Source organism: Macaca mulatta, chromosome 13 (assembly GCF_049350105.2).
Source record: "Macaca mulatta isolate MMU2019108-1 chromosome 13, T2T-MMU8v2.0, whole genome shotgun sequence".
NCBI lineage: Eukaryota > Metazoa > Chordata > Mammalia > Primates > Cercopithecidae > Macaca > Macaca mulatta.
In genome coordinates, this window is record NC_133418.1 from 50769330 (window position 1) to 50795266 (window position 25937).

General features: G+C 46.3%; 1 protein-coding gene and 1 long non-coding RNA gene across 4 annotated transcripts in view; one reads left to right on the forward strand and one right to left on the reverse strand.

The window, feature by feature from the left end:
• Window positions 1-25937, reverse strand: part of TET3 (tet methylcytosine dioxygenase 3) — a 125179-nt gene that overhangs the window by 61397 nt on the left and 37845 nt on the right. For 2 of the 3 annotated variants that reach the window (XM_015112665.3, XM_028832371.2), the window contains exon 3: window positions 1382-3515. In XM_015112665.3, coding sequence (XP_014968151.2) covers window positions 1382-3515 — 2134 coding nt within the window. The remainder of the gene's footprint in view (window positions 1-1381; window positions 3516-25937) is intronic. The other variant, XM_077959167.1, reaches the window with a different exon arrangement.
• On the forward strand, window positions 6973-8380 carry LOC144333748 (uncharacterized). Its single transcript, XR_013402714.1, has 2 exons — window positions 6973-7074; window positions 8211-8380. It is a non-coding gene; the product is annotated as an uncharacterized LOC144333748 (long non-coding RNA).

Below are 25937 nucleotides of genomic sequence, written 5' to 3' on the forward strand. Positions count from 1 at the left end.
GTCACCCACCCCTCTGCCTCATACCCCAGGAGTTGGGGAGGGATAGCTGGAGCAGGCGGAACAGCCCAGCTCTCCTCATTGACCAGGAGACAACATCCCAGCAAGTCCATGACTTATTTGATATTTACGTATTTTTCACAAGTAGGGAAGACAGCCTTTTCCCCAAGACCCGTCTGTGTATCATAAAATCTCAAGAATTCAATATGCTCATCGCCAGCATCACCGTGTTTTCTGTCAACATCTGAAACGCACATAGCTTTTACAGAACACTCCATAAACAGAGCATGGGGGCCGAGTGGACCTGGAGCTTGCCCCTGCGTCTAGGACTTCCCAGAGACAGTATGCTTAGAGGGGAGTGGTCCTCAGAGGCACTGCACCCTGCTCTGATTCCAGAAGACAAGGCTTAGAAGTGGACTCAACTCCTCAACGCGTTCTTATGCAGGCACAGCTTCAACCATGACTTGCAGGCTAACTACGTCCAAACGTGTAACTCAGACCCTGACCTGGTCTCCTGGCCACTTCAGATGTGGTTCGTCCAATGGGAACTCACTTCCCGTCCTCCCAGTCTGAGTTCTCAGTGAACACCACCACCCCAGGCAGAGACCTGCAGTATCTCATTCCCTCCTCCCACAAGCCTTCCTCTGGAGACCTTCCAACCCCTCCCTCTGCCACCGGCTCTTTCAGGCCAGGCCCTTGTCATTTCTTGCCTGGCTCATGACAACACCTTTCCTACAGCTATGCCTCCTCAGTGCCCTCAAGTTTCCCTACCCACCATAAGCCAGAAGTCTTTCAAAAGCATGAGGTGACAGGGCATTCCTTGCTTTAAAATCCTCAGGAGCTCACTATTACCTGTGGGGTCAAGTCAAACTCTTGGCCGTGGCTCCCTGGGCCCTGCACAATCTGGACCCTGACCATCCTCCCCACCCACCAAGCCACCTTTTGTTCATCCCCACATATACCCAAACCCTTTTGCTCCTGCCTGAACCAAGTATAGTCCAAGTAAGTTCCACTCCCTCATAGCCACTAAGCTGTTGCCCAAGCTACTCCCTCTTCCTAGAATGTGTCCTTTCTACCTGATGGCTCTGTAGGGCTCGGCACAAGTACTACCTCCTACAGGAAGGCCTCTATTATGCCTTCAACTCCATTTGTGTATTAAAGCCCCTTGCCCATCTCAACCGACGTGGCATACACCAACAGTATCAGGTCAATTTCTTTCAATGTCTTTTCCACTAGGCTATGAGCTCATTTCTATGTTCCCAGAACCCAGTGTCGCAGTTGGCAAACAATAAATGTTTGCCAAATGAAAGCAGAGCCTAGAAATCCCTAGCTTACCAGGCCACGGCCGTTTCTCTGCCTTTTCCTGACACCCAGGCGGACTTACCGACGCAATCGCAGGTGGGGAACTCGGCCTGGGCTCTCTTGGCAGGTGTGTCCAGCAGACTCTTGGTGGGTGTGTCCAGGTACTTAAGAGGTGACTCCAAGAAGCCACTGAGGGTGGGTGTGAGTGGGTTCTCTGCCTTGGTGGGTGTGGCCTCCTGGCCTCCCTCCTCTGAATGGAAGCAGGTTGTTGAGAGCACAGTCACAGCCCCCGAAGACTCAATCTTGATTTGCTTGGGGGAACGGGTAGCAAAGGGGCTCTCAGGGGCTGGGAGACATGTTTGCTGGTTCTCGGGGTCCTGAATGGGCACAGAAGGGGGGCCGGGAAGCCCAAAGCTATCTCCAAATTCAGCCTCAAACTGCCGGATGAGCTCTTCCAGCTTGTCATCGGCAGGGGGAAGAGGGCCGGTGGAGCCTGGCTGCAAGGTTGTCATGGGGCTGGGGGACCTCATTTCCTGAGTAGGGGGCAGCAGGCTGTCCCTGGAGGGACTAGGTGCAAATAGCGCAAGAGAAGGTTCTGGGGGCAGGGGCACAGCAGAGCCCTGTGAGGCAGGTAGAGGGGCCGGTGGATGAGCCTGTACTTCCTGGGAGGCCGGGGACCTGAGCCCTTCCAGGACAATCTGCCGGACAGGCGGGAAGAGTGGCTGCGCTTCCCGGGGCCTGGACTTCTTGATCTGAATGGGCTTTCGGACACTGGGCTTGATCCCAGGGGCAGCTTTCTCTGTTCCCACGGGACCTCCAGCTGGTGTTGGGAGCTTCTTCTTCTTCTCCTTGGGTGGTCTGTCTGGAAGCCGTGGGGCAGGTGAGCTTGGTGGGGGCCACCAGCCAGGAGCAGAAGGCTCCGAAGGAGCAGGGAAGGAGGTGTCGTGAGCCTGTTCTAGGAAGAGGCTGCGCTTGTGATGGAGGTGCTGCTGCAGGGCGGTCTGGGCCTTCTGGTGGGTGTCGGGCTCCGAGGATGGCGTGGGAGCCTCCCTCTGAAGCACAGGGGATGGGGCCAGGGCTGGGGAGGAAGAGGGTGCCTCTACCTTGACCTTGGGCTTGGTAGGCAGGGCCTCAGGCCGCTTGAATACTGACTGGATGTAATCACTGGCGCTGCCCAACAACTGCTCCAGTTCAGCCATGGGGTCGTGGCTTGGGCGAGGCATGGGCCAGGAGCTCCGGGGCGTTGCTGGAGGGGTGTCGGTGCCCCAGACTTCAGGGAACTCAGTTCGAGGAGTTGCTGGAGGGAAGGCAGAGCTATCAGGAGCAAAAGATGAGTGCTCTTCAGGAGGAACCACAGGCCATGAGGGAGCCCGGAGGTAAGACTGGGGAGATCTGAAAGGGGCAGGAGGTGACAAGGCCTCAGGAAGGGGGCAAGAAGCCTGGGGGGTGGAATGAGAAGGCTGCGGGAGGGCGGAGGAGAGCTGTGTGAGGGCCTCGATGGCAATGGCGGTCTGCAAGCTGATGTTTTTTTCCTTGGCGATGCTCAGGGCACTCTGGGACAGGGGCAGGCCCTCTTGGGGAGAGATCTGGGGCACCTCTGAGCTGAGGAGTGGCCTGGTGCTTGGTGCTGGGAGACCGGCCTCACCAGGAGGCAGAGGCCCTGGGAGCCTGGGCCGCTCCTCCCCTCCTTCCATGACCACAGACTTGATCTTCCCCTCCAGCCACTCGAGGTAGTCAGGGCATTCTGGGCCATCGCAGTTGCAGTTGGGTGGTTTCATACCATGCCGCGCGAGGGCCAGGGCCGTCTGCAGTGTGTCAAGGTCTTCGCTGCCAGCAGAGCAGCCCTCGGGCCCTGGCCGGGATCCCCTGCTGTTGTTCCCAGCCTCACGACTCATCTCACGGTTGAAGGTTTCATAGAGCCGGGTGCTAAGGGCCCCATAAGAGGACACAGCTTCGGCCACAGCCGAAAAGGCCACCAGATCGTGGGCATCTTCCAGGCGAGCAGTATGAGCTGGGCCTGGGGCAGCCTCCCAGTCGGGCTTTTGGTCTACCCGCCAAGGACCCCCAGTCCCCAGCAGACTGGGTCCAGCGGGCTCTCTAGCACCATTGACCGGCACCCCTGAGGCGCTTAGCTGCCGTGAGTCCCCATGGTACACTGGCCCTGAGTCCATCTGACCTGGAACAGGTCCATCAACTGGGCTGAGCTCTGAGCCTGTCTAAAGAGAGAAAGAAGGGGGAAAAAGGAAAAAAATGAACCACACTATTTGAAAAGCATTTCTCTGCTTCATACCACTCAGGTGCACATCTGACCCCCAATTTTTCTTGCAAATCCTCTCTCTGGTACTTCTTGAGCCTCCAATTCATCTTCCCATGTCTTTGGTTCCCTAGCGAGCTTCACTAGCAGAAATAAAAAGAAGATCTTTAAGATATTTTTAAAGAGAAGATCCTAATGTGACATTCTTAATGTTGTTCAGAAACTTTTGGAGCCTCAGATCAATCACACGAATGAGGCTCTCCTAAAACCAGAGACACACAAAAAAGTCCTTAATTCACAATGATCAAAATCACACTAGGACTTTATTTTGTTTTGTCAAGATGGAAAGAAATCCAACCAAGCCTGTGTGTACACACGTGCTCTAAGCGTGAAGTGTGGGTTCGTAGGGGTAGGGAAAGAGGAGCTTTGATTAACAAATTCAGCCTGGACCATGGGTCAGCCACGGCTTCCTAGTGGGAACCCACAGTCCTTTTCTCCCCCTAAAACTATCCTCACTTAAGCCCAGGCCGAGCACAGAAAGCTGGCAACAGACCACATTCCCACACACAGCCCCAGGCCTGAGGGAAACGCCGATGATCTGACACAGCATGCATTTAGCCCCATGCCCGGTCAGTCCTGCCAAAGACAAGCAAGTTGCTGCTTAGAGAAGGATTCAGGCCTCTCCCTGAGCACAAGAACCAGCACTATATACCTCATATCCCCAAAAGCACACCAAAGGGGGAAGGATGAGAGTAAGAGGGCCAGGAGGACCTGGCCCAGCAAGTGAAAAGTGAATACAAAGATGTGAAATTGAGTTTGCAGACCCATCCCTTAGGAAAGGAAAGCTCTTCCTTACTGTAGAATGCTAAGAGAAAACATAGAAGGACTGATGGATTTAGAGAGTCATCAGTGGCAGCAGGTGAAAGCATGGTGAGGTACAGGATGTATGTATGCATGGTCTCAAAGCATCTCCTCTAAAATTACATAATTACAATAGTAACTGTAGTGGAGAGATCTGGTAGACAGACACCACCTTAACCCAAATGACCAAAGTTACCATCATCACCAATACTGAGACAAAACACCACCATGTGCCTCTTGATGTAAGACACTGCGGAAGACTTAACACCACTCACATAGAACTCCTGCCAAAATGTATAACCTGAATCTAATCACAAGGACACATCAGATAAACCCAAATTGAAGGGTGATCTAGAAAGTACTGGATTGTTCTCTTCAAAAAGTTTCAAAGTCAAGAAAAACAATCTCTTCCCTCAAAAAGAACAGCTAAATGCATGTTCATGGGTTAGACCTTAGACTGGGGAAAAATACACTAGTTTTACTTGGGACAAGTCATGAAATGTGAATATGGACGTGGATAAGATAATATTCTGTCATTCCTAATCTTGACTTGGATCATTAGACGATGGGTTATGTAACAGAATGCCCTTGTTCTCAGGATACACATACTGAAGTATTTAGGAGTAAAGGGACAGTACAGACAGTCCCCAACTTACGATGGTTCCACTTAAGATTCTGACTTTGCAACAGGCATTCAATAGAAACCATACTTTGAATTTTGATCTTTTCTGAGGCTAGCAATACTTTAGCGATGCTGGGCAGTGGCAGCAACCCAGAGCCCCCGGTCAACCACGCAATCACCAAGGTAAACAACTGAGGCTCCACAATGTTCCATGCTGTCAGGGTTTTCTGGATATTGTGTTCTGTGTTTTAGCATCCCATCATGTCTATAACATGCCCATTTTTGACTTACAATACTTTCAATTTATGATTAGTTTACTGGGACATGACTCAGTCATAAGTTGAGGAACACTGTGTACTCAATCTCAAATGATTCAGAAAAAAAAGATATACATATGGAAAAATATGTCTCTATAAACAAAATGATAAATACATGAGGCAAAACCTACACATTTGGGGTATGTGAGTCCCAAGTATGATCCCTGCTATTTTTCTATAAATTTTTAAATTCTGTGAAAATAAAAAGCTAAATAAGAAATCAGTCCCTCAAGTATAACACAAAGTGTTTTTTTTATTTTAGAGACACACTCTCACCCAGGCTGGAGTTCAGTGGCGTGATCATAGTTCACTGTAGCCTTGAACTCCTGGACTCAGGTGATCCTCCCACCTCAGCCTATCAAGTAGCTGGGAGTTGATGCATGTACCAGGCTCAGCTAATTTTTTTTTTTTTTAAGAGCTTGAGTCTTGCTATGTTGCCCAGGCTGATCTCTAACTTCTGGCCTCAAATGATGCTCTGACCTTAGCCTCCTAAAGTGTTGGGATTATAGGTGTGAGATACTGTGTCTGGCCTCAAAGTGTTTTAAGTAGGTGGCTAAAATGATGCCAGTCCTAAGACTGTCAGACAAGGCCATCACGGGCTCCTAAGTGTGGTGGGAAACTAGGGTTTGGGATGAGCTTTGTGGGAGATTAGCAGAGGTTCCGGCCAGCAGTTCCTGCCTCATCCTCACCCTTGCCTCCATTCTGGCCACAAAAGACCCTCATGCTTTTCTAACAGGCCATGTTCTCTGACGTCACCAGGCTTTGTACACGCAGTTCTCATTGCCTGGAATGACCTTCTCAGCCTCTTAGAGTGGCCTCTCTGGCTTATCCTTCAAGCATCAGCTCAGTGTCACCTCTTCCCCTACCTACTTCACAGAATTATCTGTGGCTCCTTCCCCGGGTTCCCAGGGCACCTTCGTTAGCACTTATCACATGCCACTACTGTTATTTGTTCAAGCAGCTGCCTCCCTCCCCCACTAGATGGTGGCTCCTGCCAGGCAGGGTCCAAATCTCCATGACTCCTGTGCTTCCTGCCCACAGCTGGAGCAGTAACACTCAGGTAAATGAAAAGCCTGCCATCCCTACTGGCCACAGAGTGTATCAGCTTTTCCCTGACCCCAGTGGAAGACTACCTTTCAGAAGTCTAGGAATGTGGCGGATCACCCAGCACACTCTTCTTTCTTAGAAGCCTAAACTAATGTGGCTAACAAGGCTATACAATCTGAAGTGGTCAAATCTTACATGCTTATGTAGGAAGATAGAAGGAGCACGCATAACCAAGAAGAAACAAACCGAGAGTAGCACAGATTTACAAAAACAGTGTCAGGAAGACTAATGCTACATGAGTGGAGGCTTCCCCAAAATGGTCAAGACAACTAAAAGGGATTTAAAAAGTTATTTTTGGTGTGTGAATAAGAACAAGGAAGGGCTAGGATGGCTCTTGTGCCTCTGAATTCCCTGGGAAGGAAAATGCTCCTTGGACCAAAAAGAGGAGAAAAGGAAAAGCAGACATAGATATGAGGTAAGTGAAGCCACTATGGATAGGGAGATCTTAAGAAACTCTAAATTCCTATTTCCCAACCAAGAGATCCCACTGATACCTTTCTCAACACCTGTCAGTGATGCTGGAGGAAACCTGCCAGCAGGAGACGGGGCCAACAGGCAAGAAAAGGAGAAGCGTCCTTCCAACTCTCAGTCTGCTGCGTTTAAGAACAGCCCGGGTAAGAACCACAGGAGTCAGGTTCCACAGAAGGCCATTAACCTACCAACATCCAAACAATCTTAGTGCTTTGAGTCATGGGGTCATTGGAGAGCAGATGGGGAGATACTGTGGCTGACAGGTCACAAAGCCGAGAGCTTTGGGCCAAATCTGCCACAAGTTTGTTTTACTTGCCTATACGGTGTTAATGTTTTTGTTTTGCTAACATTCGAAAATCAAATTCCACATGAAACCTGGATTTTCTTGAAGGCCCATGCTTCTACGGGCAAGTTTGTCTGTAACTGAGCAGTGGCTCCTGCTTACATAGAATACAACTACTCCAACTCACCCCCAGCTTCCCCACTCCACACTGCCTTCTTGAAACCAAGGCTGGGGTCAGGAATTACTTATTAATTGCTTGAATTAATTATCACTTCACTCACTTCTGTTACCTGCCAACCCCTTGTAAGCCTTTGACTTTGCAACTTCGGCTGTGGACGTTCAAGTTTCACAAGGTCTGCCATGACCCTTTTGAGGTCAGCTACAGAGAACTACAGGCTGGAAGGGCTGGTTCACCACTGGTTAAATGACCATGCTCAAAGGGTACAAGAGATGTATCAACTGGGAGAACGGTCTTTAGTGGTCTGCCACAGGGCTCTGTTCTTAGACACTATCCTGTTCAACATATTTATCAATAATGATAGAGAAGGCTCACTTAATAAATAAGTAGATGTTGAAAATAGAAGGGATAAAGCTATGTTGAGTGACAGAACCAGGTGCCAAAAGGTCAACAGACCAGAGAGAAAAAAATCTAAAAGGGTAAACAGGGTCTCATACTTAGGCCCCAAGCCACATCTGTGGAAATAAATTAAAGATGGGAGAAGCACACAATAGCAGCAGCGGTACCCATAAAAATGTCTTAGGAATCAGAAGAGGTAAAACCCTGAGAGCCAACTGATGGCACACCCAATATGATGTCATGTGGCAGCTTCAAAAGGCCTTATAACCCAGATTTTTTCAAAAATTTTCACTACAATCCACAGTAAGAAATACATTTTACACTGTGATCCATTAGCTACTTATATACAAGTTTTGTAAAACAGTACTTCCACTTAATAGATACATTAATGTATCTTTCTTCTTTATTTTTAAATGCAGGTTGCAACCTTCTAACGTTGATTTCGGGGTCTACTAATGGGTTTTGACCCAGTCTGACACACAGCTATGACCTGACCTGAACAGGACGACAGCACAGGCAGTGACAGCCCTGCTTGTGACCCAGACAGTCCCCACCTGAACGCAGGCTTCCCTGTGGGGCTGCACCCTCTGGACGCAGAGGAAGGTGAGCACGAGGGTTCAAAACCGCAGGAGGAACAGCTCCCTTTTGGTTCCGAACAAGATCCAACTCCAGAAAGTCTTTAAACATCCGCAGGCCTACTATTTGGGAAAAGAATGAGACTTGTTCTGAGTGGCCTTAAGGGATGGAATTAGAAAATGGGTAACGAGAGAGAAAAGCTTAAGTTCCATCTAGGGAGGGATTTGCTTAATACTTAGAGATATTAGAAAATGCACTGAAACCAGTCCCCCTAAAAACCAGAGGAAACAAGTTCTTATCAATGGAGATTGCGGAAAAGAAAAGCAAGCAGCTATTTGGCAATTATCGGCAGGGAGGCAGGACAATGCCAGACGAGGATGGGGACTAGTTTAGCCCTTTCGAAGCCTCAGCTTGGACCCGTCCCAGCTCAGAAACCCTCCGCTTTCCCCCTTGATTGTCATTCCCTTCTGGGTTCCAGCAAACATCACTGTGAGATGCTCCTTTTTTTGAGACAGGGTCTTGCTCTGTCGCCCAAGATGTAGTGGAGTTGCGCGATCACGGCTTACTGCAGCCTCAACTGATTCTCCCACCTCAGCCTCCCAAGTAGCTGGGACCACAGGCATGCACCACCATGCCCCGCTGATTTTATTTTTAGTAGAAACAAGGTCTTGCTATGTTGTCCAGGCTGCTGTCAAACTGCTGAGTTCAAGCAATTTTCCTGCCCCGGCCTCCCAAAATGCTGGGATTACAGGCGTGAGCCACCATGCCTGGTCTAAATGTCTGTTTTCTGTCTGGACTTCTCAACTACCCTCCAGTTAGCTCCAACCCCTAGACCATGCCATAAGTCCACTGAGAGTCAGCTTGTCTAAAACAGAACTGAACTCTTCCTCCTGACAGCAACTTTCCCAACTTTCCTATTTTTGCATTAATGAACATTCCCAACCTAAATGTTACCCATATTCTTCCAATGTGTGCAGTCATTGGATCCAAACAATTCTAAATGTGAACTGTTTCTCAATTTTATCTCCTCCCTTTCCATCCCTGCCTTCCCAATCAGGGTCTTTCTGTGTGTATGTTTTAATTGTCTCACCTGACAGTGGGTCCTCTAAGCAACTCTATGTACCCCCAAGCCCCCTCCCTGACCACACATACGTGCGTGCACACACACACACACACACACACACACACACACACACACACTCTTCTCCATCCTACGATCTCTTGAACACACCCTCTCTTAAGACTTCCAGCCGCCAACTTCATAACTCTTCCTCGTCATCCACCCTGGCTTCAATCTTCAGTTGAAGAATGCCATTCATATGCATCAAGTGCTTAATACGTGTGACAGACTGTGTGTTCCAAAGATGGCCACAACATTCCCTCCATCCCACATGCTCTTCTTACTGTGTGACTTGGACACTTCCCCCACGGAGAAGTGGGATCTATGTTCCCTCCTCTTCAATCTGGGTGGGCTTGTGACAATGGAAGTGACGCTACATGACTTTCAAAGCTAGATCACAAAAAGCAATTCAGCTTCTGCCTGGTTCTCTTGGGACACTCACTCTTGGAGCCCAGCCACCATGCTGTGAGGAAGCCCAGGCCATGTGGAGAGGCCACATGGAGGAGTCAGTTGACATTCCCAGCTGAGGTCCCAGGCAACAGCTGTCGTCATTTGCCAAATGTGTGAGTGAAGGAGCCCTTCGAGGATTCCAGCCCAGTCATCAAGTTACCTCCAGCTTTTATGCCTTCCCAGCTGAGACCCTAAATATCAAGGAACATATAGAAGCTACCCATGCTGTTGTCACTTCTGACTTCCCAATCCACAGAATCCCCTGGGCATAATAAAAGGATTACTGTTTTATACCACTGTGTTTTGGGGTGATTTGTTACCTCACAATAGACCAGACTATATATTTCAGGAACCCCAAGAAGTTTTAAAATGAAAAGGAAGAAAAAGGCCTATAAGTCAATGCCCTAAATCATATCAGTGCTGTGAAAGCAGTATCTACAGAGGCCTGCGGGGGTTCAGTATATACAGCTATCTGGGCAGGTGGGTGTCCAGGAAGGTTTTATCTCAAAGAAATCTCAGAGAGGCTGGAAAGAGCGGCAGGTATTTTGGAAGAAGGCGAAGAATTCTGCAGGAGTTCCAGATGGAAGGAATAGAATGTGCAAAGGCAGAGAATCATAAGCCCTGGCAGGCTTGGAGATGGGTAAGCTGTTGAGTGTATCTTGATCGCAAAGGCAGGGGAGGCAGGTGTGTGCACCACAGCCTGAATGCTACAGAGAGCAGATTTACATTTCAGGAGGGGCATTCACGCATCCTGCAGAAGACAGCCTGCAGGGTTCAAGGCTGGTGAGCCAAAGACGAGTTAGGAGACTATGCGACTGTCCAGATTAGTAACAATAAGGACCTGAACTAAGGCACTAGCAGACAGATGGGGATGAAACGTGGTTATGGAGGTAAGTGATTAAATTTAGCAGTGAGACAAGGAACAGAATCAACCCCTCCCTGAGAAAGTCCTCCTTGACCAGTCCTGTCCACCACAGACTGCCCCAGAGTCTACAGTCACCGTGCACAGTCACGTTCTGTTAGGGATCTTTAATAAGAGTGTATGGTCAACTCCACCATTTGCTCCAAGGAACCAGGCATCTGCCACACCTTCAAAACTCACCGGAGTCTCTAGAAGGCGTTCAAAAAGCTCTGGCACTTCTTCCTCCCCAGGGACCTGGCTGGTACAAGCCTCATCACCCCCATACTTCGAGATGATCCATGGAGGCTCTAGGCAGAGTTGGTGATCTCTCTGCTATTATGGCACCCATTACAACACACACATGGTAGAGGTCTGCAAAGGCTGTAGGGCCTCCAGAGAAGTCCACCAAGGTGCTGGTGCTGCACATCTTGCTGCCAACTTCCAGGTGCAAACCCCTTTTCCCTGCCCTCACTGGGGTCCTCACACCCAACCCCATCAGGTTTCTTCCCTGCTTCACAGTATCACTGGGAGGGGGTATGCCCATCCCAGGCTAGGTCTTCCCCAAGTTGGAGGTGTGTTCCCATCACCTAGGGGAAGCAGGGATTTGTTACTAGGAGACTGAGAGGCAGGAAACGTTACTTAGGCAGAGAAAATGTCCTTCTCAGATCCAAGAAGAGACATGACTCTTCACTACACTCCATGAAGAGTTCATATGTGCATACAGCATCGCCAACCCCAACCTTCAGAGGGCTGGGGGCCCTGTGCTGAAGGTGACCCTGAACCCTGCCTGGCTAGCTCACAAGGTCCCCTGCCTCCTCCTCCACAGTGCACTCCCTTCTTAAGACTCCCAAATCCCCAGAGCTGGTGCTCCAGACATCTGCAGGCATTCAGCAGCAGCACTCTGCCCTCCCCACCCAGGGGGCTCCAGAGCCCCCCAGATGCCAGGCAAGGCGAGAAAAGTGTGGAACACCACTCCCCAAACACCTCATTCAGTCAACAACACAGTGAAGGATGCAGATATGACACCAGGTTTTCCAAATCCTTCCTGACTCTCAACACATCAAAACCAGATCAGCAATTCTCTATTAAAGGAAAATAGGGAAGAGAGAAGATGAAGAATGTTATCTTGAAAGAGCAAAGTCCTCATTGGTTACACCTTCTTATGGCCTCTAAGAAAGGGGAAGTTACAAGAGGAACAGAGTCTGGAGGGCTGTTTTGCTGACTGTCAGCAGTTACACACCATATTAGAAGAACCATGTCCAAGAAGGTGTTTTGGGCCAGAATGAACTAGCCTGTAGTCAACCTTCAGAGCCCAGTAGCCCATTCTCTGCAGGGGAATCTCCTGAAGCGAATTCTAATGGGACTCCAAGATAGTGGTGACTGCTCCCCACCCTGCTGGCCAATAAACTCCACCCAGTACTTTCCCAACCGCACATACCACCAGCTCAGCTAGTCTGATCCACAGCAGCTGTTCAAGGGGCTGCTCTTTCTAGCCTCATCCTTTATCTCAGTCCTAGAGTTCAGAATCCACCTCCATACAAAGCTAGTTCCTTCTTCCTTGCCACTAAATGGATGGCCCCACTCTCTCTAATAGCAAATGGGTTGTATTTATGGCATGTTCTGTCTAGGGTTGATCAATTATTCATTCCTTAAGAGGATTCTCCCTTCGGAAGATTTATTGATAAAACTAATCAGCGAGTGTAGAAAGAGATTTTTAGGGGAACCCTTGCAGAGGATGTGCACACCTGCCTGTTCTCGGCAGAAGCGAGTGTGTGCCCATGGCACACTGGCTAGCTCAGTCCCATGTCTGCACCCTCCATACCCAAACTGGCCCTCTCTGCAGACAGCAACTCCAGGATTATGTCTAACTTCTTGAGAGCATTATATGTTGGCAGAGGGTATTCTTGTATGAGGTAGGGAGAGGCAGTTGTTCTATGTGATTACTACAGGCACATCAGTAAAACATTTTAAAATCTAATTTTTTTCCTACTACAAAATGGGCAGATACAGCAAATCTTTCAGTGGCTGGGGTGATACTTAGGAAAAAGCTGAAATGGGCCCAATTCCCTGAGGTCATTGTATCTGGCAGAAGCACAGGACTTTGTTCATGTCCTCTGACCTAACAGCAATTAATGTGGGTTCGGGGAAGAAAGGAAAAGAAGAGAAGAAACCAGGAAAAGTCTCTACGTGACTCTGATGGAACCCTTTTATGATAGGCGGAGTATCATGCTAATTGTCGCACATTCACTTATCTCATTTAATCACCAGACACTCCTCCAAGGTGGAGATCAGAGATGAGGACACCAAACACAGAGAGGGGAAGTAATTGCCTCAAGATCACAAGGCAATGTGGAAGAGCACAGCCATTTTTAACCACTAAGTACTCTTAATTTCACTGGAAATGTAAAAGTAAACAAGCCAACAGAAGACATAAAAAAGCTACATGTGCCAATGATTTTCCCTCAACACGAACAGTAGAGAATTACAAACAACCTGAGTGCCCCAACAATAGGGAGATGATTTTAAATTTTATATTTCTTCTTCGTGAAAATAGGGAATAAACATATGAAAAAATACTCGATATCATCAGTAATCAGAAAAATACAAAATAAGATCACAAGAAGATTCCATTTTATACTTATTACGTAGGACTGAAGAGGAAGAACATTTAGTTTGAATCTTGGCCCCACCACTTACTAGCTGTGTGACCATAAGCAAGTTAGCTAATCTCTCTGTGCCTCTGTTTTGTCACCTGTAAATTGGGGATGAGTAACAGTACCTACCTCACAAGATTATTATGAAAATTAAACAATATGTGAAGAGCACTTACAACAGTACCAGGTACATAGTAAGCACTGCGAGAGGGTATTTTAGTTTAATACCAAGTGCCAATGGGGTTTAGCAAAAACTTTTTTTTTGAGACAGTCTCGCTCTGTCGCCCAGACTGGAGTGCAGTGGTGGGATCTTGGCTCACTGAAACCCCCACCTCCAGGGCTCAAACGAGTCTTGTACCTCAGTCTCCTAAGTAGCTGGGACTATAGGCGCACAACATCACACCCAGCTTGCTTGCTTATTTATTTATTTACTTATTTAGTAGAGAAGGGGTTTCATTATGTTGGTCAGGCTAGTCTCAAACTCCTGGTATCGAAGGATCCACCCACCTCAGCCTTCCAAAGTGTTGGGATTACAGGTAGTAGCCACCACACACTTTTTTTGAGATGGAGTCTCACTTTGTCGCTCAGGCTGGAGTGCAATGGCGAGATCTCAGCTCACTGCAATCTCCGCCTCCCGGGCTCAAGTGATTTTCTTGCCTCAGCCTCCTGAGTAGCTGGGATTATAGGCGCCCACCACCATGCCCGGCTCATTTTTGTATTTTTAGTAGAGATGGGATTTCACCATGTTGGCCAGCTGGTTTTGAACTCCTGACCTCAAGCCACCGTGCTCGGCCCCAATAACTACTATTTTTTTTTTGAGATGGAGTCTCGCTCTGTCACCCAGGCTGGAGTGCAGTGGAGCGATCTCGGCTCACTGCAAGCTCCACCTCCTGGGGTCACGCCATTCTCCTGCCTCTGCCTCGTGAGTAGCTGGGACTACAGGTGCCTGCCACCACACCCGGCTGATATTTTTTTTTGTATTTTTTAGTAGAGATGGGGGTTTCACCATGTTAACCAGGATGGTCTTGGTCTCCTGACCTCGTGATCCGCCCACCTCAGCCTCCTAAAGTGCTGGGATTACAGGCATGAGCCACTGCGCCCGGCCCCCAATAACTACTTCTTATACCTCACTGGCAGGAAGGCAAAACAAAACAACTATTTTGAAAAGGTTTGTGGTGCTATCTTTCAATGTCAAACACGCACATCTCCTACAGCCCTGCAATCCGACTCCTAGGAAAGCTTTGTACATATGCATCAGGAGACATGTACGTAAATTTTCATAGCAGCATTACTCATAAAAACCACATCATGGAAATATTTCCAAGGGCCCATAAACTACAGAATGGACAATGGAATATTACAGAGCAATGTCAATGAATGAGCCACAGGAACATAAATGAATCCCAGAAACGACAACGGGGTTTTTTTTTGTTTTTTTTTTTAAATCAAGGCTCAAGGACTACATATGTCCTACTGAGTCTACAAACCTCAAGCAAGCAAGCAAAATTAAATGTATTGTATAGGAATGCAAACTTATATAATGAAGACTTTAAAAAGCAAAGGAATGATAAGAACAAAATTCAAGGTAACGGTTACCTCTGGAGGTGAAGAAGGGAGATAGGGCTGCAGGAAAACACCCAGGTAATTTCAATGATGTTGGCAATATTCCAGCTAACTTGGGGAGCTGGCATGTGTTTATTATTATGCTTTATCTGTTTAACATACATAAAACACTAGGGTCAAGTATGGTTCAAGTAATACATAAAAAAAAAACTGTAATACAGCCATACCTAGTTTTATTGTGCTTCATTCTATTGTGTTTCGCAGATACTGGGGGTGATTTTTTTTTTTTTTTTAATGACAAATTTAAGGCTTGTGGCAACCTCACATTGGGCAAGTCTCTTTTTTTTTTTTTTTTTTTTTTGAGATGTAGTGTTGCTCTTGTTGCCCAGGCTGAAGTGCAATAGCACGATCTCGGCTCACTGCAACCTCCACCTCCTGGGTTCAAGCAATTCTCCTGCCTCAGCCTCCTGAGTAGCTGGGATTACAGGCGCCCATCACCATGTCCGGTTAATTTTTGTATTTTTAGTAGAGACGGGGTTTCACCACGTTGGCCAGGCTGGTCTCGAATTCCTGACTTCAGGTGATCCACCCACCTCAGCCTCCCAAAGTTCTGGGATTACAGGCATGAGCCACTGCGCCCAGCCACATTGGGCAAATCTTACTGGTGTCATTTTCAATAGCATGTGCTTACTTTGTTAGCATTTATTGGCAAAAAAGTATTTTAAAATTAAGGTAAGTACACATATTTTTTTAGCCATAATACTATCACACACTTGCTAGACTACAATATAATGTAAACACAACTTTTATATGCACTGGGAAACCAAAAAATTCACATGAGCAGCTGTACTGCCATATTCACTTTATTGCAGTGGTTTAGAGCTGAACCTGCAGTATCTCCAATGTATGCCTGTTTATAGTATTTAAATAGTAGATGTACACAACTGCTTAACATGATATAGAGTAAGAGCATAAACAAAACTAAATGTATTAAATGAAAAAGTGAAACTTGAGAATGTACTTATTAAATGAATGCTTTCAGAGGGTTTTTATGATGCAGGAATTACATACTATTTGAAATGGGGAAAAGAACGGGATTCAAAATATTGCCCAATTTAACAATTCAATTCAATCACAATGCATGCCTGTGTACACACACAAAACAGCAAGGGGAAACATACAGAAATGTTAACAGTGCTTATCTGCTGCATGATAGAGAATGAGTAACTTTCTTGTTTATAGTCTCCAAAATTTATCATAGGTATTTTCATTTTTATTTAGGGGAAAAAGATTTAAGAATAGAACACCTATAAAACACTTGAAACTGCAAACTACACATGTCTGTGAACAAGACGAGAAGGGAGCAGTCAGGGAAAATTTCTGGGTATTTTTTGTGCTATTTCTGTTGTTAGAGAGTTGTGTGCAGTTATAACACACAGAGGCAGATCACACATAATGAAGAAAGAAAATGGAGAAAATTTCTAAGAGATGAGACGCACTGGAAAGTGAAGATGAGCCTGGTTGAGATGGGGTGCCAAACGTGAAACTCCCACCCATTAAAAGTTCTATGTAACTCGCTGTTCTCGGACCAGAACTCCAAACTACAGCCCTGCAACTCTGACCTATGCAAAGCTATTGCCTGGGCAGCACACGCTCCCCTGCAGCAGGTGGGGGTGAACAGGGAGCACAGCTGCAGGCTGCTCTGCAGGCTCCCCATGCCCCATCCCCAGCCTCTTGATCAGCAGCCCAGATTAGGATCCAGCTCTCCTGACGGAAGCCCCTGCCTCAAGCAGCCGGTGGCGGCCCGGCCAGAGGCCAGCCAGGAGGAAATCGAGCCTAACCACATCTAAGGCCTGGCAAAAAGCAGCAGCAGCTGCTCTGAAGCTGCCAGCACACAAGAACCAGGTCATGACGCGGAGGCAGCTCCTCAGCCAGACCCAACAAGAGCCCCAACTCCCCCTAATACACACACACACACACACACACACACACACACACACACACACACCCTCCTGCAGCCGCTGGTGCCATCACCCAAGACCCGCGGTGCATGTCCCATGGCCAGAAAATCCCCCATCAGTTCCCAGCGAGGCAGGGCATTCCTACAACTCCTCCCACCACTTCTCATCACCCACCTCCTACCCCAAAAGTCTAACAGGCTAAGGAAACAGAAAGCATGCATTGCTAACACCACAGTCCCCCGGAGAGCCAGTCCTTCACTAAAGGCTCCATGCACTTTCCCTAAAGAAGCCCCCAATCCCTCAAAACCCACTGACAGCTCAGGTGTGTCAAAGGGGCCAGGTTTAGAGAAGGAGGACAGCAGACCATAGTTTTGAGTGCTGGGTGCAAACTTTAAATAAGCACCTTTATGTTTAAATGTAACATTTCTATTCTTCCAACAACTCCACATCCATTTTAGTAGATGAGGTACAGAGAAGATAGCACACTCCAAAGCTCAAAATTGGTGAGTGGCAAAGTTGAATCCAACATGAGAGTCAATAGTAGATGCCCATGGCCTCCCAGGTACCATGGTTCTCATCATTCTTTTGGAGAATGAGCTCCCACATGTGCCTCAATGATTATTCTTGGATTTCAGCTTTTCACAGGAACCCCCGTGTGTTTGTCCCCACTCAATCCTTTCTCAAGTACTTAAGACCTAAGTTTTTCATTCAAATAAATATTTAAGCGACCACCCAAACATCTAGAGGAAAATTAATTTTTGGCAGAGGGTATCCATAAGATCAACTTCACAGAGTAGGCTAGGAAATGTCATTTAGGGAAGCCTGCTGCCGTCCAGAAGGCAGGAAATTGGGAAGCACAAATTAATTCTCTTTATCCTAAACTTCAATTCCTGGAAAAGTCACACAACTCGCCTCAGTGTGTAAAGCTTCATTATCCGCAGTCACTACTGGTTTATTAGCCCAGATAACTGAAAGATGCCAGTAATCTGGGTTTGTACATGTTCATCTGAAAGGCCTGTGTGCAATGCTGGAGCAACAGAACAGGAACCTTGGCATTTGCACAGCCATTATCTGTTTCTGAGGGTCAGGGTGATGAGGAAGGCCACAAGGGTCCCTCATCTCTCTGGCCTGTCTGTGGCAGCAGATCACCCACTCATCTGCCCACCCCGGGTTTCTGTGACCCTGCCGGTTACTGGTCTTCCTCCATTCTCCTTTTCCTCCTCCATCCCCTCAACAGAGCTGTTCTTCACTCTCCTACCCTCACTGCTCTCCATTGCCCCATGCTCCCCTCAGAAGCCTCCCCTCCAATCAAGGCCCCACCGTTTAGCCTGCACCAACAGCCCCAAAGTTTCCTTTTTCCTTGACTGCTTTCCAGCTACCAGACACACTTCCACTTGGATGCAACTTAAGCCCATTACATTTAAAACTTAACTCAGCGCCTGCCTCCTTTTCCTCAGCAACTCCTCCCCTGGACATCCCTTTAAAAAAATAAAAAATCATGTTAAGAACCATTTCCCTGGGCTCCTGGCTAAAGCCTTCCATCCCCTCTGATGTCCTCTTGATGCTTCCATATGTAAGCAAACCCTAGTCCTGCCAACTGCTCCTGTAGAGCATTTCAGATATGCCTTTTTTTTGTTTTCTCCTCATTTACCTCTCACAAGGACAAACAGGAGATGGCTCCTTGACCGGCCACCTGCCTCTGCTTCCACCCCAGAACACTACTGTTGGACTCATATTCAACCCACTGAGCCTTGAACCCCCATCACCCAGCTCCCAGGCCAGGGTGCCCTCTAATTCACAACTTCCATCTTCTGTCTTGGGTCAAACAGTAAAAATAAATAAATAAATGAAACTGTAGATAAGCAAATAAATGAACACATGAACAAATGTTATCAAGAGCAATAAAGACCACTTCCATCAAGCAGTGCTGCTCCTAGAAACTTGAGCTTATAAGTTTGCATTAAAAAAAATCTTTCCCACACATTAGTGAAAGCTGAAAACTCAGTATGGGGGCATGGTTTGGTAAACTATGATAAAATTCAACAGAGTATTATGCACTCATCTAAACCTGTAACTATAAACACTAAGGAAAAAAGCTAGATGAAATAGGAAGAATAGCTGAATACCATACTGTATGAAGGTTAGATTGCAACTATGTAAAACCAAGCACACAAATGAGAAAATCAGTTTTTTTAAAAAGTGAAAGTAAGTATTTGTAGCCCACAGAATTATGACATGTCACCTACTGATGCTATCAGCACATTATAACAAGCACTCCTTTCCTATATGCATACATAATTATGTATTTGTTCATTTATCTCTCAAACAAATATATATTCAGCTCACTTCTTTGTGGATAGAGTAGTGAATAAGCAGAGTCCTTTCTCTTGGATAGGGACTTTTACACTTGATCTTAGCCAAAAGGCCGAGAAGCGATGGATAGGGACTTTTTAGATGTTTGAATTTGTCTTAGATCCTATCAAAGGCAAGTTCCTTTAGGTACTGATACTGTACCACTATCACTAACATGTGCAGGGCAACATAAACCTATGTTACATACATACTCTGTGGTTTTAAGTATGTGATGGAAGCAATGAAAACTGATATTAACTGTGTCTTCATCTCCAAGTGAAGCTGCCTCTAGTGTAGTTACTGATAGGATATCAAAGGCATACTACAAACTCATTATAGAGCCAGAGAAAACCCTGGTGGATGATCCAAGAGAATAGAGGTCACAGGCACAGAATAAGGAACAGAAAGGACAGCTTCAGTAGAAGTTGCTGAGAGAGACAGACGAACAGGAGGTTCTTTTCACTGTGGAAAATAAAAAAGATGTAAAAATCTCCCACTGCCCAAAGATGACTAGAGTTTATATTTGGTATCTTTTTAAACTATGTAACATACACTTAATTTAGAAAATTGAGATGACTGAGTATATCAGTGTTTTTTTTCTCATATGCTAATTTATTCCCTAACTATATACACATTTTCCTATATTGTTAACTATTTTTCAAGAATTTCATTTTTAATAGTTGTACTGTTTTCTCTGGCATGTATATAGCATACACAGGGCCCCAGAGGCTGAATATCTAGGTATTCTCCTGTTTGCTATATTCCCAAGGGACATTTTGACTGTTGAAGTAGTGTCTTTCCTCCTCCTCCCATGTCTATTTGGGCTTATTATTCCCTTGAGAACAGGGATGGCAAGTTGGGCTGAATAGATGGATTCTACTCAACCCTGAAGGCGGCAGGAAACAACCTTGATAACAACAGGTAAGGGTGGGATTTTACTCACATTAGCACAAGGGCTTTATCTTATTTGAGTGACTACAAATATAAAAGGTATGTATCGGCCGGGCGCGGTGGCTCAAGCCTGTAATCCCAGCACTTTGGGAGGCCGAGACGGGCGGATCACGAGGTCAGGAGATCGAGACCATCCTGGCTAACACGGTGAAACCCCGTCTCTATTAAGAAATACAAAAAACTAGCCGGGCGAGGTGGCGGGCGCCTGTAGTTCCAGCTACTCGGGAGGCTGAGGCCGGAGAATGGCGTGAACCCGGGAGGCGGAGCTTGCAGTGAGCTGAGATCCGGCCACTGCACTCCAGCTTGGGCGACAGAGCGAGACTCCGTCTCAAAAAAAAAAAAAAAAAGGTATGTATCTAGTAAGCCTTTGGGGACAACTGCTCCTTTCAAGATTGGAAGAGAAGCAGTAGTAACGCTAGTATTTGTTGTTCCAGTACCCCAAGGTAACAATGATGAGACCCCCAAGGCCCATGGTTCTAGAAACACTGGTTGAAGACATGCCCAGCAAGAGATAAGCAGATTGAGCATGGCTGGCTGGGTCTTGGCCAGGACTCCTTAAGTGTGATCTATGGACTAGCACTATTCTGCAATCTCCGTTAGCTAAGAGTAAGTGTTAACTTTAGAAACTTGTATCCCAATTTGACATTGTCAAGGCATCTAAGCACATCATCATTTTTCTAGTAATTCATTCTTATTTTTACAAAATTATCAGTCCATGATGAATTAGAAATTTTTAAAACTTAGTCCTTCACCAGAAATTTTGAAGAGAACTGATGTACATCACGTAAATGTTAATACCAACCAATATATGCAAGTAACCAATAAAAAAGCTATAATGACCAATCTAGCTATCTTATCTAGTATAAACATCTACAAAACAGTGAGAAGACACTAAGATAACTCAATGGGAAAATAACAATCTTTTAATTGGGACAACTGGATATCCAGTTGCAACAGAATGAATGTGAACCCCTGCCTCACACCATATACAAAAACTCACTCAAAATGGACCAAAGACCCAAGTGTAAGAACTAAAACTATAAAAGTCTTACAAGAAAACAGACATAAATCTTTATTACCTTGGATTAGGCAGAACTTTCCTAGATATAACACCAAAAGAAAAAAAGATAAACTGTACTTCATCAAAATTAAAAACTTTTGAATTCCAAAGGACACCATCAAGAAAGGGGAAAAAAAAAAGGCTAGGCATGATAACTCAAATCTGTAATTCCAGCACTATGGGAGGCTGAAGGAGGACTGTTTGATGCCAGGAGTCTGAGACCAGCCTGGGCAACAAAGCAAGACCCCAGCTCTACACAATTTTTTTTTTTTTTTAATTAGCCAGGCACGGTGGTGGCACACATCTGTAGTCCTAGCTACTTGGGAGGCTGAGGCAGGAGGATCCCTTGAGCCCAGGGGTTCCAGGTGCAGTAAGCCATGATCACTCCACTGCACTCTAGCCCAGATGACAGAGACCCTGTCTCAAAAAAAAAAAAGTGAAAAAAACCCACAATGGGGAAAAATATTTATAAATCATACACATATGTACAAAATCATATTCAAGGGACTCATATAGAAGAGATAACAAACTCTTACAACCCCTTAACCAAAAAAATCCCAATTTTAAAATGGGCCTGTTCACAAACGTATATACAAATGTTCATAACAGCATTATTCATAACAGCCCAAAGTAAAAATAATCTACATGTCCAATTACTAAAGAATGGATAAACAAAACGTGGTCTGTCCATATAACCAAATATTATGCAGTCATGAAAAGGAATAAAGTATTGACACAGGCTATAACATGGATGAACCTTGAAAATGTTATGCTAAGTCAGTCAGACACTAAAGATATATACTATAACATTCCATTTATATGAAATGCATGGATTGGGTAATCCACAGAGACAGAAAGATAAGTGGTTGCCAGGGGCTGAGGGGGTTAGGGAAACAAAGAGGGGTGAATGCTACTTGCCACAGGGTTTCTTCTGGGAATGGATAAAAATTTTGTGAACTAAGAGAGTGGTGTTGGTTGCACAATCCTGACTATACTAAAACCACTAAATTGTACATTCCCAATGGGTGAACTGTGTATTATATGATTTATATCTCAATAAAACTGTAATTTCAAAAAAAAAAAAAAAAAAGTCACTTCTCATCACCCACTTTCTACCCCAAAAGTCTAAAAGGCTAAGAAAACAAGAAAGCACACATTGATCCTTCATCTGCATCTCCATAAGCAGCTTTGAGGCAAAAGCAGAAACTGAACACAAGCTCAAGGAGGATAGGTGAGCTGGTGAGCTCACCCTCAAACAATGGTTGGGAGACAGGGACAGAGGAAAGGGAAAGGCAAGAGTGTCGTGAAAATGTTCTCTGCCACTCGTTCATCAGCGTTTCTCTCTCCTTTTATTTCCCTACTGGGTTACAAGTGAAAGTGAAAACAGGAGGGTCTTATCTCAGGGAAAGTAGTGGTGGTCCCTTTTCCATCAAAGAAAGATGGGAAGAACATCTCACATGTCACTGCAGGGGACAGCAGGAGTGGTGGCAACTCTTGAGTGGGGAGGAAAGTAAGCTGGGGCAGCCCTGAGCTCTGGGTTGGGGAAGACAGAGATGAGCTCTGGAAATGCATGGGCAGGGGGTCTAGAAACAAGAACCACTGACTTAAAACCAGCTGATCCCCTGGGTAGAGTCACAGATAACTAGAAGATAGGAAATGGAGCTTGGTTCAAAAGGCCCTTAGAATTAAAAAAAAAAAAAAAAAAAAAAAGAAACGTTGGAGGGGAAGAGTTTGCGAGCAATTCAATAAAATAAAAATAAGCGAGACAAAGAACGTAGAATATGCAATAAGCATGCTCTTAAAAAGCTAAATGCAAATCATTTGTTAAAAAACAAATCATGTTTTAATATCTATTATACAAGGGAGTTCTGCTACTACAAGATAACCTAACAGTCAATTATCCTTTAAGCACTGCCCTTGTAATGCAAATAACCACTCTGGAACCTCTTTAGGTATTCCACAGCAAGGAGGTCCGGGAACAGGTGACCTGCTCCCTCTGGCTCACCCTCGGGACATACCTCAGTTGGGACACACACCTCTGACTGGGGATTAACAATTCCCAGCCACTGGCCTCAAAGTTGTGGGGTGAGAGAGAGGGGGGTGACAGGGGTGTTAAAACCCACACCCCCAAACCGAGTGTATTACTCTTCAGAAAGCAGCGGCTGGGTCCTACCCAAGGCAGTGATCTCTGTTCCTCAGCCGTGATCTCAGGGAGAGGCAGTAGCAGACCAGTGTCAAAGTCCCTCTCTCCCCGCAGCGATCCCAGGCTAACACCAAACCATCCAGGGAATGGGTGGAGTAGGGTGGGGTGGGGTGCTGTGGCCTGGCATTACAAAGACAGAGGGACAAAGGGGAGAGCAGAAGGCAGCTTCCTGGGGAGCTGGGCCCTGCCCCACCTCTCTGACTTAGGCTTTGCTGATGACACACACCTAGGAGCTGAGTGTTCACTGGGAGCTACGAGGACAAGGAGTCAGCTTCCTCATGTGCTTATAAACATTTTTTTTTTTTTTTGAGATGAGGTCTCACTCTGTCGCCCAAGTTGCTCTCAAACTCCTGGCCTCAGGTGATCTTCCTACCTTGGCCTCCCAAAGCACTGGGATTACAGGCATGAGCCACAGCACCTGGCCAAAAACAATTCTTTAAAAGTATCAGGAAAAACTGAGAATCTGCTCCAGATTAAAGGAGACTTCAAACAGACAAACAAACAAACTGACCCGCGGACACAGCATGTGATCTGGGGGGTTTCTCTCACAAGAGAGGTTGTGACAATTGGTAAAATTTGAGTAAGCCTAGGTTAGCTGGAATAATAATGCTGCATCCACATTAACTTCCTGATTTTGATCGCTCCTTTGTGTTTATTGACATGATTTTAGAAAACCTACATTCGAGTATTTAGCAGTAAAGGACATCACGTTTGCTACTCACTTTCTTCCTTTCTTTCTTTCTTTTTTTTTTTTTTTTGAGATTGTCACCCAGGCTGGAGTGCAGTGGCACGATCTCGGCTCACTGCAAGCTCCACCTCCCGGGTTCATGCCATTCTCCTGCCTCAGCCTCCCGAGTAGCTGGGACTACAGGCGCCCGCCACCGCGCTCGGCTAATTTTTTTGTATTTTTAGTAGAGACGGGGTTTCACTGTGTTAGCCAAGATGGTCTTGATCTCCTGACTTCATGATCCGCCCACCTCGGCCTCCCAAAGTGCTGGGATTACAGGCATGAGCCACCGTGCCCAGCCTGCTACTTACTTTCAAATGGTTCAAATACAAATTACAGAGAAAAAAAAGAATAAAGCAAATGTAGTAAAATATTAACATTTGGGTATCCAAGTGAAGATAATTCTTTGTGCTATTCCTGCAACTTTTGTAAACTCTGAAATTATGCCAAAATAAAAAATGTTTTTTAAAAGAGTAATGTTTACTGTATGGTATCTATGGCTCTTTCAGTTTCTGTGAAAAGGTAACATTCCCCAAATCTTTTTTTTTTTTTTTTTTTTTGAGATGGAATCTCGCTCTGTGGCCCAGACTGGAGTGCAGTAGCGCAATCTCGGCTCACTGCAAGCTCCTCCTCCCGGGTTCACGCCATTCTCCTGCCTCAGCCTCCCGAGTAGCTGGGACTACAGGCGCCCGCCACCACACCCAACTAATTTTTTGTATTTTTAGTAGAGACGGGGTTTCACTGTGTTAGCCAGGATGGTCTCGATCTCCTGACCTCATGATCCACCCGCCTCGGCCTCCCAAAGTGCTGGGATTACAGGCGTGAGCCACCGCGCCCGGCCACACTCCCCAAATCTTACAACGAGGAACAGAAAACAGTGAAACAAGCAGTCACTGACAAATGGCTGGTTAGAGGCAGGAGAGGCTCCAGAACTCAAGTTCTCTGACTTAATCCCATCCGCTCTCAAGCAGTCCCCAGTTCATCTAACACTGAGGGACACTGAGCCCCAGACACTACCCTGGGTACCGGATGACCACTGCAGAGCAGAAGGCAAGGAAGAAGGGGGCGGCCTGGATGGTCTCCAAGCTGGGCAGCAGCCTGAAGAGGCAAGACTGATAGAAGAAACAGAGAGCCTGGGAACAGGGTCCACCCACTCTCCTCCCAAGACCCCTTCCCTCCACACACAGAGGGCACACACAGTCAGTCCCTGTCATGTGCATGCCAGAGAGCCAACTCAAAGCTTCAGCAACACACCTGCACAAGTTCCCACCATGAACATACAAGATCACGCAGAGCACAGACTCACAGCCTGGCCTGCAAACGAGCGGGGCCCTGGGACGGCGGCCTTCAAGCCCTTGCTAACCAAAAGGAACACAACATCTGGAAATCCTAAGCGAGTCTCCTAAATAACTCCAGGATGAAGGAAAAATATAATCAAAGTCACAACTACGTATCTAAAGATTTAATATCAATGAGAACAGTATCTATTAGAAAAATTCATGTTTTCATAAACACTTTTACTAAATGAGAAGAAAGTAATTAAGGCTTCAATCCAAGAAGTTAGAAAATAAAAACAAAGAAAGGTAGGAAAAACTGAATCAGGAAGGATAAAGACAGAAATAGTGGAT